We start from the raw sequence: 12,818 nt of genomic DNA, 5'->3' as shown, positions 1-12,818 counted from the left end.
AGTCACTACTGCGCTGACTGCTCTTGTCATCTTGATGATGTTGGAATTACACTTTGCTGATGCCTTCACACTTGTTTCGTCACATTAACAAACATTTAAAGGTGTATTTGTCAGCTTGTGTCAAGAGATATCACATATTAGAATGTGTGTGTGTGTGTGTGTGCATGCAGACTGAGGTGTGTGTACCCTCCATGCAAAGGCAGATTTGCTGTGTGTGTGTATGTGCATGGATAATACAAGGACGAGTGAGGTTGAGTGCAGAGCTGTTGTTGTTCGCTGCACTGACGAGAGATGTACATATGATGTGCGTAGGTTCTGTAAGAGCTGTGGTGGGCAGCTCTCCCAGACCAACAGGGAGAGCTTCAAAGTGCTTCTTTAAAAAGGACTCTGCTTCAATTACATCGGAGGCAGTTTGACGCATTTCAACAACAAGTGAAACAGCTATGGTGAGAGGAAGAGTGCTACAGAAATCCCAACAGATTTGTTTCAATATCTACTCACCGATCATGATAGTAATTGTTAACCACATCTCTGTGTTTCTCAGTGGTATTAAACCGTATAAATGAGGCAGAAGTTGTTAGATTGAGGAGATAAAGGCAGAGTCCTGCACGTGATTCATGGGGAGTCTGGATGAGAAAGGAGGGTGGATGAGGGGGAAAGGTGTGGTGCAGTGACCCGGGGCCGGCTGGCTGCTTGCTCACATGTCAAAGCCAAAAGGCAGGAGCTGCCTGCCTGCGTACCCATCTGGGGCCCATCAGGAACACGAGCCACAGGAACACACACACACACACACACACACACACGAAAGAGCCACACGTTCACATATGCACATGCTGGTACAGTGGAAGTTGCCCCATTGTCTCAGGAGGAAAGGGAAGGCCGACTGTGTCTGTGGCGAGCCTGCAAGTTGTGTCATCAGGATTTAGCACACCTGAAATCTCCTTGTTGTCATAGGTGTGTAGCAGGTAATAAATCAGTGGAGAGGATTACCAAGGTTGTAACGATAACAGAATTTGAATCTTTGATACATTACTAGTACACAAAAACAGTACTCAATACCTCATGCAAGTACCATGGCAGAAAGAAAACAAAGTGCTGGATGCACAAAATAGGATTATTTTGACCTTTTTTAGTAACAACGTGCACACATCTGTAATAATGTAAATATCCATGCAACAACGGATATCGTATTGTTTTAAACAAATTATAGAAGTAAAATCAAAGTATCGATTCTTTTGACAACCTGGAATGTAACTAAGTAACAAACTGACTGTTCTGATCAGCAGTGAAGGAAGACCTGCACCTTTATCAGCACCTGCGCTGCAAAATTATGTGCTGGTGCACCTAAGTGAAAGAAGTTGGGCGCACCAGTGCAACCAGTGTAAAACATTCTTCATCATTCACAACGTTCAATCATTTCTGAACCAAGCCACCAATAATTGAAGTTTTGTTGTGTTGATGTATCACATTAAACTGACCTTTTTCAAAGCTTGTGTCTACACAGCTCTTTTATAAATGCTTTTAGAAACTGTGCATATTTACACTGTGAGCTCCCGGTAACTCCCATGAACTCGTGGGAGATCAGCAGCAGCTTTAGATGTGGTTTCCTTTGAATAGCCAGCTCCATTATGAATCGATCTGTATTAAGACTCAGGTCCACAGGAGCTCACTGCCTCACAACCAGAGAGATCGTGGGATTTCAAAAGCAGCTGTTTCCTAAGGTATGCCCACAAGGCACCAACTAAAACAAACCAAATAAAAACAACATGAAACATGCAGTTATATTCGCTTAGTTTCCCTGGAATCTCCCTCTGCTCAGTACAAGGAAAAAACAGGCTTTTCTGCCTGTGCTGTGTTATTGTCAGCGAGGGATTTGATATCCCTGCTGTGCGTGACAGTTTGGAGCACAGGTCCTGGTAGCAACTGGCCACGTGTTATGTAATCCGCCACAGATGAAGAGTCCCCCATTCAGGCGACCTGCAGCTCTCTGTGTCATTCATTAGACCCTGGAGATACAAAGTGCAGAGCGGCAGCCTTCACTACTATAGTCTGCTTCAGGGATATTTTGATTTATGATTACTCCTTTGTCACTTTGTTGATCTTTTTCCAGTTCTGTCTCAAACTGAAAGCTTCTGGCTCTTTAAAATGCTTTTCCTAGTGAGCACTCCTCTCAAGAGAGCAGTAACCCCCTGATGAAAGCCACATTAACAGCAACCTACTGACATTGCCTGTCATCCTGTGATGTCACTTCCTTTCACATAGTGTACCAAAACAATCCTAAGCCTCAGCGGCCGAGGGCATGAAGTTACGGGGCTGCACGGTAAATCCATAGCTGTTTATGTAACTGGCACCAGTCTTTTCCAAGAACCTGGGGCAAAAAGTAGGCTCTGTTGCTGGTTGCTGGTTGCTGTGTTACGTGGCAGAGGGATCCTGGCTGCAGCAGGCAGGTATTTGTGGTCACAAGCCACCACTCATAGTAAGCTGCAAACGGTCTAAGCTCATTGGCTGTGGGTCTACATGATAAACAAGCCTTTTCAGGGATTAATGACCCGTCTTGGGGGCATCACCAATAGCCAGTAGCTTATGACCTTTAACCCCTTAGTGAGACAATTGGAGATAGTGCTGGTGGTGATAAACCAGTCTCCCACATTATCTGTAGTTGCCTGTGAGGACATAATTGACCAGTCATTCTAAAATATTTTCTTGCTGAGAATAAGAACTCAACAATACACACGCTCTTTCACAGTCACACTGCTCCTCAGACACTCCCTCTTCATGTTTTTTGGGGGCTTCTGTACTTATCAGAGCACGTCCTGCACCCAGAGATTAGGACAAAATGTCACGGAGACGTCTCACATGTCCGTCTATCTATCAATGAGAGGCATGGCGAGGCAGCAGCAGCAGCATGTGTTGCTTTAAAAGCAGATCACACAGAACATTGAGTAGCTGTGAAAAGGACAGAACCAGGACTTGAAGTGCTGAGAGAGGACAGACTCCTCCTTCTTATCATCATCATCATGTGGGTGTGGAGGGGTGTTTGTGGTTTCTCACTGACTTGGCAAAAAGTGGTGATTCAGCAGCCTCAACAAGTGACGCCTCGCACCGCACTCACTAATAGAAGTCTTAACGCTAAGAACCATAATTGGATATTTTAGCAGTGGCCAGAAATGCGGTGATACTCTGTGCGGTCAGAGTAACCTCCCTCCTCACCCATCCTCCCTGCACATCCGTCATGTCAGCTGGGTCAGGGAGAAGCGGAGGATTTGGAGACGGACACGAGTGGTTGTAAGTAGGGGTTATCTGAGGTTGTCTCCTGAGATGGTTGTTTTAATCTCAATGGGAGTGGAGGAGAAGATCGTATACTCCTGTGTCTGGAGTTTGTTAACTAGACGCCTAACAGGACGGTCGGACGGACAGACAGACAGACAGACAAGCCCATACATTACCAGTGTGCATTTGTGACTACGGAGAAAGTAAGAGCATACCAGAGTAGTGTGCAAGTTTAAGGCACAAAAATGGGATGTTTATGAATTATGTGTTTGTTCTTTGCATTTAATGTGAAGTGGTATTCGTGCTCTCCAGCTACAGCTGCGCTATAAATATTTTATTGCCATATCAGCAATGTTGAAATGTTCCCTGTGCGTGGCCTACTTAATTTGAAAATGGTTAGGCAGCAAAATGAAGTAAAATACACTTAATGCCCCGTTTCCACATGATCAGGAAATAATCCAAATTAGAGTGTTGAACAGAGCTGGAATCAGTGAGACGCATATTCTGAATTATTGTCAGTAGCGTGTCCCAGACCTCTCCCAGGTGGAGCTGCGTTTAGAGAGTCGAATGTGATTAATTGCCAGCTGATATCTGTGTGTGTGTGTGTGTGTGTGTGTGTGTGTGTGTGTGTGTGTGTGTGTGTGTGTGTGTGTGTGTTGGTGGACTGGAAGGGCAAAGATGATGGTGTAGGGGTTCAGATGAGACGAACACAGATAGACGTTTCACAGATAAAGAGCAAAGGTGGACTCTGCCTTTTCCTGTTAGGAGAATTGATTGCACAGACAGATGACCTGAGCTGAACTGGGAGTCATCAGCACAAACTCTCAGACTGAGAGCATGTGTGTTGTAGGCGTTTGTGATTTCCATACCTTTAGCACTACAGAAGGGCTGCAACTCAGGAATACTTTCAATTATTTACTAGTTTAATCGTTCAATCGTTTGGTCGTTAAAGGTGCACTATGTATTGTTGGGGAAGAGAAAGATCTTTGTTGACTGACTTTTCTATGCCTTGGCAAACTAAATAAAGAGACTCATTGTTTTCATGACTGTATAAACTTGTTTTGTCAGTCCAAAGCTCAAAGATATTCAGTTTAACGAGATATAAAATTGAGAAAAGCAGGAATTCCTCATTTTTTGAGTATCAATCGATTGATAAATCATTCAGCATTTTTCAAGCAACGATGGCCGACATTTGTTGCTTCCAGTTTCCTAAATGTGTGGATTCGCTGCTTATCTTTGTCATGTAAGATAGCAAATGAAGGGGCTTTCGGTTTTGGACTGTTGGTTGGACAAAAGAAGGAATTTGACATTTTATAGACAAAAAAGCTAATGGATTAATCATGAAACTAATCCTCACATGAATCAATAATGAGAATCACTGTTAGTTGCAGTCCTGGAATCAGGACGTCTCCTCTTTCACTCCCCCAGACACGCAGCTCTTGTCTTGTTCACGTAGTTTAAGCGCACACTCGCACATACTCCGCTGGTGTAATGGCTTGCTCTGCTCTCGTGTTCTTATCAACCCCATCCATGCATAGCTGAACGTCCCTTCCCCACACTGACAAGCACACAGACAGATACACTCAAGCAAGCGCTCACACGCCTCCATCAGTCTAACAGCAGCAGAGCATAGCAGGGAGCAGTGTGGTGAATTCCTGCTCTCATCCCCTGGGATCGTCTCCTTTAGGCTCCCCCAAAGACACTTCCTGAGTCTGGGTCACTCCGCTGAGTCCACTGACTCTTAATGTCTCTCCACTGTTCCCTTCAGGCTAGCTGAAAGGCCAGCTCCTGCTAATGGAGCACTGATTGTGTTATAGCCACAATTATCTCTCTTTAACTCTCAACTCAGGGCCATTAGCAGGATAGATAGTACCTGGGGCCTGTCTGCAGTCACAGAATAAGGGACTGTCAGGATGATGGAGCGTGCGAGGCGAACAGGTTCCAGGAAATGCCATTACACCTTTCCTCCTTGCCCCACCTTCAGCTGAAACTTGTTTGTAATGTAGGCGAGAAGGGAAAGTGAAGCTGGGTGCAACAAATACCAGCACAGGATAACGTCTTGAGGCTTACACAAGAATCATATGTAACCTGCTGTGTTGTTGAGCTAAAAGCTGGGGGTTTACAATACAAAGTAAGAATATGGTGCGTCTTTATGAGCCTGCATCCCAGGATGACAGAAAACTGCGTGCTGTTAGGTGCTGAATCGCAGATCTTAAGGAGAAATCCACTCTCAGATGCCTCGACTATATACGCCAAGAACAGTTGTACGTTTGTTGCTGTTACTTGTCGTGGGTGTAAAGTTATATAAATAGCTCGGCATCTGTGTTTAGCCAGTTATCTGTGCATGAGGGGCAGAGAGATGCAAGGTGTATCACAGATAGCTGGTTTAAACAGGGTGAACTTCCCTTTCAAGAACCCTTCAAGCTGGATTACAAATGAGAGAAACTGGTTTGTAACCAGTTTGTATTGGTTAAAATCACCAAACAAGCAGGACAAGTCAAGCCAGGAGAAGTGAATGCATAAACCTGAACTACAAGCATGCAACACATTTCACATTTTACCACCCAGATCTCAACCCTTCTCTGATCTACATCCATCTAACCATCCGGTTTGTCTTTCTCTTTTCTGTCCCCCCCTACAGACGAGCTCACCTGCGGCTGTGTCTGGAGCGGTTGAAGGCCCTCATACCCCTGGGACCAGACTGCAATCGCCACACCACCCTGGGCCTGCTCAACAAAGCCAAAGCACACATAAAGGTGAGGATAAGTGGCCACCCAGAAGTAAAGTTGGTCCTTGATTCCTTAGTTTGACATGTAAATGTCCACCACAGGGTAAAAGAAGAAATTAAGCATCAAACTAGCAAAAGCATTAGTAGCATAAAATGAAATATATACATTTGAAATACATTTGACCCTGAAGAAATAAAAAACAAGGTGTAACAAAACTGTGGCCATTGGAAGAACTGTTTTGTTTTATGAAAGTAAATACTAAATACTACTAAACGTTTTGCTACACGCATAAATAATTAAATCCAACTGTTTCAACAAAAACAAACCACCAAACGAACCAGTATCCAGCTGGTCAGTGGTAATAATTTCCCTGGCTGATCGTCCAGTTTGAAGAGCATATAACACGTTAAGACATCCTGCCTCCTCCTTCCCATCCACTTTAAAAACAGACATGTGACTGCCTGAGACTGAGTACTGTGCATGCGAGGAGCCTGGCGTAGCATGCATTCACATAACAGAGAGGGGAGGCATAAAGCTGATATTGTTGTCGTCGACCCCCCACCCCCACCCCCATAACTACGACTACTACTACCACCACCACTCTCCTGTCAACTTGAGTCTCTCCGTCGCTTATTGACGGCCTGTTGTTGCGATCCATCGCCGGGAGTCACGCTCGTCACATCGGTGACCATGACATGAGGCTACAAGGTTAGAGCACAACACAGCTGTATCAGTCCCTCATGGCTCCTCGCTTTAAAAGACGTGAACAGAGGCAGCGAGTTAAGAAGGCGAAGCGGTGTAAACAAGGCAGGTGAGGGAAATCATTGAGGGATGGCAGGAGGAAAATCAGAGGGACACAATAAGTTTGGTGGCTGAATGCTAAAACAGCTGCCTGGTGCTGCTGCATTTGATGTATGTGAAAGGAATTCCCCAACAGACTAACATGTATGTCTTCAGTGTATCAGCACTGTTGTTTGAGTTGCTCCTCCAGCTTTCCTTCTGTCCACTATTCTTGTCTCGCCTTTTTTCTTACCCACAAACACTCACCCTGGTCCCTGGTACACATAATTAACCTTCTCTCTGTCTCCTCCTCCTCTTTCTCCTGACCAGAAACTTGAAGAGGCAGACAGGAAGAGCCAGTACCAGCTGGAGTCTCTGGAGCGCGAGCAGAGGCACCTCCAGCGCCAGCTGGAGCTGCTGAGGGGAGGCAGCGGTGCTGCAGCCCAGAGCAGCCCGGGTGAGGGGGAGAGGATACGCATGGACAGTGTGGGCTCCACCCTCTGCTCCGACCGCTCTGACTCTGACCAAGGTGAGTGGGACCGCAGTCTTTAAACAGGATTTTAATTTGGCCACTACACCACCATCAGACCCTCCAGCTGCTCTCGGGCTAATTTTACGACATTGAGGTTGTACCGGTCACAGTCCCTCTGGGAGTGCGTGCAAAGTGAGGTGTTGCTGAAAATAATCAACACAAATTTCCAGGATAATGGTTTGAAAAATCTTCCTCAAGGGAAAGTAAAATAAATAAAGATCCAACCAGCTTCTAATGAGTCACATCGAATCATGTTAAATAGATACACATTTATGTACATTATATAACCGTAATAAAACATAGTTAATAACTATAAAATAAAATTCACAAAATAAATTCATCCTACTATCAAGTATTGTCTGCTTATCTCGATTGTTGTCAAAAAAGAAAAAGAAAAAAACTCACTAGTGCAACAAATCTGCATTCATGTTTGGGTCAGAGGTGCAAGTAACAATTATTACACTGTTGATTAATCCGTCGATTAATAATCGATTAGCTGATTAGTCTACAAAATGATGAAACAGCTCAAGATGGCATCCCCAAATGTCTTGTTTTGTCCACAACCCAAAGATACATTGAGTTTACTGTCATAGAGGAGTAAAGAAACGAGAAAATATTCACATTTAAGAAGAGAATTTCAGAGAAGTCTCAAAAAAAAAATCGAACAGATTAAAAAATTATTAGATTTCTTAACTTTCTCTTTCTGTAGCAATACATGGGCTTGGCAGTTCGAGTTCCACAGATTCAGGGTCTGGATCAGAAAATATTTGAAAAATACACATTGTTGGTTTTGGTTTCTCTCAACATTAAGAGAATCATTGAATATTGTGAGCCTTATCCTTGAAACAACCCCAGTATGCGTCCATATGTCTTTATTAAATTTTTTTTTTCTTTCTCCTCTCTCCCTCTGCTCTCTCTCTCTCTCTCCATCTCTCTACATCCGTGGCTGCAGAGGAGATCGAGGTGGACGTGGAAAGCACGGAGTTCTCCCATGGAGAGCTGGACAGTGTGAGCACAGCCAGCACCAGCGACCTGGACGACCACAGCAGCCTGCAGAGCATGGCCAGCGATGAGGGCTACTCCTCCTGCAGTGTCAAACTTGCCTTCTCCTCCTAGAGCCCCACACCACCACCACCACCACCACCATGTCCCTGCCAAACCCACCTGCCCTCCCATCCGTTTATCCATCCGGCCATGCCTACATACGTACACCCAGTCACCTCAGACGGCGGCCACGCCCCCAGCTAACAGCTCCTTCCTCTGAGCAGCGCCCCTTCCTGCTCCTAGCCTTTAGTTACCCCCACCCCCCACCTCACCTTCTCCTCCTCCTCCTCCTCATGCGCTGCTGGAGGAGCTCCACTCAGAGCTTTTTCTCAACTCTGAACTTTGAGCCGCCCTGACCGACACAAGGGACCCAAACGCAGTGATGTGAGACTGCCAATCGGTTTCAATCCTCCTCTAACAGGAGACCAGAGACTTACAAATCTACAACATCTTAATTTTGAATGATTGATTTTACTTCTTTTATTTCCTCGAGCTGTCAGATGTCTGAATTTTAGATACACAACCCCTAATTTGATCCAAAATGCACTTAAATCATTAAGATTGAGTTTCTGTTCAGGTCTCTCTCCTGTGGGCGTGTGTGTATGTGCGTATGTGTGGAGATGGTCCTGCGTAGCCCATCCTAACGTTCGTGTGTTGGGCCCAGATAACAGGAGCACATCTAATCTGGACTATAATGAACACTGTGGGTGAACTTTGCCATATCAACACAGCTCGGTCCTGATAAACGTCCCTTCAGCCCTGAATTTAATCCTTTATGTCTTATTGTGTTTTTCATGACCTCTGCTCGACACTGCGACAAGCTCAGACACTCGAACTGGTGCTATTGTTAAACAAACCAACGGGGGAAGCAGATCAGATCCACCACCACTGAGCTTTTAAAGCGCACAAAGTGTTGTCCGCCGAGATTGTTTCAAACCAAGCGTGAAAGGAAAACAACCACCAAAAAAAAAATGGAGGAAAAAAAACATTCCTGCCGAATGTGGGTGCTCAGTGCGTTTTCAAAGAGCGGATATTGTAACTTCTGTGTGTGCTTTTTGTTTTGGTTTCTCTCCACCCCTCGACAAGCAGCTACAACAAAGCTATCCTGCACTTGCCTACTTTAGAGCTGTCCATAGAAACGGCACAAACCAAGAAGTGGAAAAAAAAACACAAGAAACAGCAACAAGGAAAAAGTCCAAACAACAACAAACTTTGGAATAGATGTCCATCCTCTTTCCAGCAGTAACAAGCAATAACTCTTGTAGTCTTTTTTTTGTCTCGTCAGTTTTTTTTTTCTCCCCTAAAGACTGTGTGGCCGTCCAAAAAACAAATTTTCTTTTCTTTTTGTACATATAAATAGTTTAATAAATTAAAATTTTAAAATGAGTTTTAAAAAAAAAAAAAGGTAGAGCTCATGGATAGAACTATTGCCTCTGTTACTGTTTGACCTGTGTTTATCGTGCATTTTAAATTAATTTTTGGAAAGATTTTATCCTGGGAGGCAGCATGGACACTGTTGTTTTGTTCAGTATTTTTGCTGGTGGAAACATTTGAAAGTTACTCAATCTGTTGCTGCGCCAACAAAGAAAAGAAAACTCTTCAACGATGCGATACGAACGATAGAACAACTTATCACCCAGTTGCAGAAAAGCGACCCAGTCGGACTTCTGTTGGAGGATGCTGAGTCTGTGTGGCACTCCTTTTATTTATTCAATTTTTTTTTCTCTCTCTTGTGTACAATGTTCATAAATGGGGGGAAACGCTGTATATGGCATTCCACTGGTGGTCAGGTGATCTGTGGAGGAAAAGTGTGAAGTGTTTGGAGAAGAAAACGGGTGTTATGATGTCAATGTTCGCCATCCCTACTCCACTGGCATTAAGAATTGCACTTCAGCCACAGTTCTGTGTATTTTTTTTTCTTTTTTTCTTTTTCTGCTGTCATTTTCTCTCACGGAGCTCTCATGAATCCTTTTGTATGTGAAAGAAAAAGAAAAACACCGGCCTTTTAAATATTTATTTCTCAATCCCTCAAAGAACACAAAGCAATGGGGAAAAAGAAGTTAACTTATTTTGGTTCTGTCTTATTTTACTCCTCTTTTTGATGCTTATTCCTCATTCCTTATTTTAAGAATTGTATATTTTATGGGTTATTGTTTTTGGGGCTTGGGGGTGGGAGGGGATAAGAAATGTAGCCATTTTGTTTTCATTTTTTCTGATGTTTTATTCAATGGACACTTGAAATGTAATCGGCCCCTAAGCTGCTCCTAGTGCTGAGCCTCGCCTGTTTAGAGTCTCCAGCCTTGTCCGGAGTCGACTCCCCCATCGACGTGCTGTGGCGATACACACGGACCTGAAACAACCGGATCGGCTGATAAAATGACTAAAATGGCTTCCCTCCATACCCTGCCTTCTGACACAAGGTGAAAAATCCGCCATCTTGTTTATAAATTCTCCCATCCGGTTGTTTTTATTTTGGCGGGGGGTCATCTCTGCACAAGGCTCATCTTTGGCCAAGACTTTACTGGCAAATATTGAGCCAGCTACTACACAATAAAAGGGGTCTAAACTCCACTTTCCTCTATTAGGAGGATCGTAGTCTCTATTAGACTTGTGTTTTAGATGACAAAATGTGTCTTACATTTACAATACAAGGCCTCTGAGTGAGGATTTCAAGAAAAAAAATAACCACAAAGAACAAATCCTTTGGTTTCTCTGAAGGACATCATTAAGGTGTAGAGTTTGTAAAGCTCTCTGCGGAGCTATGATGAGGTTGTTGGACTTGGCACTGAATCAGAAAGTCACCACATTTGGTGCTTGACTATTGAAAAAAAAAATGCCAAAACCACCTCAGAACACCTCAGTGTCCTCTCTCTCTCTCTCTCTCTCTGAGGGACAGTTTACATTTATTCTTCCCCTGTTTAAGTTATTAACCTTCGACTCCTTTTTGTTTTCATATGTTGGTTTTATGAACCTGCACTGCTGACAGGAAAAAGGTCCCGTGTTTGACGACAAGATGTATTTCACTCCCTGTGCAGACCTGGGTCACATCCTGGTGGTGTTCAACCCACTTCAGAGTTGTTTTTACTACACTGGGACGAGTCTGATAAAAATGTGTGAAAACTGGCTGGCAGTTGTGTCGTGTCGTCTCATGTGGCAAACTACTCTGGACTTGTATTCCAAGAAGGGATAAAACCAACTATAAGAACTGATTATGCTGAAGCCAGGTCTGCCCTCTCATGTGAGTGTGCGGTGTGTGAGAGAATGTGTGTGTGTGTGTGTGTGTGTGTGTGTGTGTGTGTGTGTGTGTGTGTGTGTGTGTGCGTGCTCCATGTTCTTACTAAGGCTGAGCTTTAGAGAGGCACCTGGTCCATGGCCAGTATGGACTGATCTCAGTTGGACTTTTTCCCACCTGCTAATCCGTAAATATCAGACTTCTGGAGAGTATTTGTCATAAAAAGACAAGTTTATCCAGTGTAAGATAGGAGTGTGTTAACTGAGCTTAACTGTCACTTCAGTGCAAACTGGTCTTGGATCAGCCTAAGTTAGTTGGGAGGTCTGACAAAGAGTTTCTGGCATTGCTGCAGAGTCAAAACAATAGCATATCTTCATAAGCTGGTGATCACAAAGCTATATTTTTACCTCTGTGTTAAAGTTTAGGTTTAGACATGCAGTCCTGACTGTGGTTCAGGTCAGGGTTAACTTTCCTTGAGTGTTGAGTTCCAGTTTTGCAGCTTGGCCAAAAGTGCACCAGCCCGACAAAGTGGAAGTTGTCTTTTTGTAAACCACACTCCATTCAGACGTCGGTCTCACAGGAGCTCGACTTTGAGCAAATGGGTCCACGTGGGTCGAGTCAGCCCAAATACAATCGAGCAGTCCCGCGTAGGGAGTCCTCCCGTTGTTCCGAACCTGTGGCCATCCTTTGTAAAACATGCAGTCTGATGATGATTCTAGCTGTGTAAGTTGAAGATGCAATACTTACAATAAAAACACCAAGATTTTCAAACCTGAAGGACTCAACTGACTCCTTTATACCGTGTGATGTTTCAATGCTGAATGTACAGACTCACTCTTTAATTCGACTTGTAATGTCAGGTTCTTTATATTAGCTTATATGTTATCCACATGACTCCCACTGATCAGAAAGCACATAAACAAGTTTCTCTTTTATTCATTCCCCATTTTCTGCAAGAATCTTTCTGTCAGGGACTTAATATGTCATAGAATGATCTTTCCTAAGATTGGGGTCAGGACACCTTCAGTGAGTCACAAGATGATATTTGGAGAGAAAAACATCTTCTAGTCGCCAGTGCTGTGTCCTGGTTGACAGATTACCCACATGGCCGATTATCGAGTAAGTTATTCAGTATTTCTCTGATTACTGGACCCAGTGTTTGTTTTTGTTTATTTTTAATCTGATTGTTGATAAACTATATTTAAAAATATGCTACTTTGGCTCTGATGCA

At 43.9% G+C, this 12,818-nt stretch overlaps 1 protein-coding gene across 2 annotated transcripts in view; it reads left to right on the top strand.

Annotated features, from left to right (window-relative positions):
- The window catches only part of mxi1 (max interactor 1, dimerization protein), a 31,129-nt gene extending 19,651 nt beyond the window's left edge, over positions 1 to 11,478 (top strand). Inside the window, exons 4-6 of one of the 2 annotated variants that reach the window (XM_073471214.1) lie at positions 5,912 to 6,026; positions 7,110 to 7,308; positions 8,264 to 11,478. In XM_073471214.1, coding sequence (XP_073327315.1) covers positions 5,912 to 6,026; positions 7,110 to 7,308; positions 8,264 to 8,427 — 478 coding nt within the window. In that variant the 3' untranslated portion in view covers positions 8,428 to 11,478. The remainder of the gene's footprint in view (positions 1 to 5,911; positions 6,027 to 7,109; positions 7,309 to 8,263) is intronic. The other variant, XM_073471222.1, reaches the window with a different exon arrangement.
- Positions 11,479 to 12,818: the final 1,340 nt, after the last annotated feature.

This window comes from Pagrus major, chromosome 1 (genome assembly GCF_040436345.1).
Source record: "Pagrus major chromosome 1, Pma_NU_1.0".
In the NCBI taxonomy this organism is placed as follows: domain Eukaryota; kingdom Metazoa; phylum Chordata; class Actinopteri; order Spariformes; family Sparidae; genus Pagrus; species Pagrus major.
The sequence above is the reverse complement of the archived record's forward strand: the minus strand, read 5'-3'. Positions and strand labels throughout refer to the sequence as shown.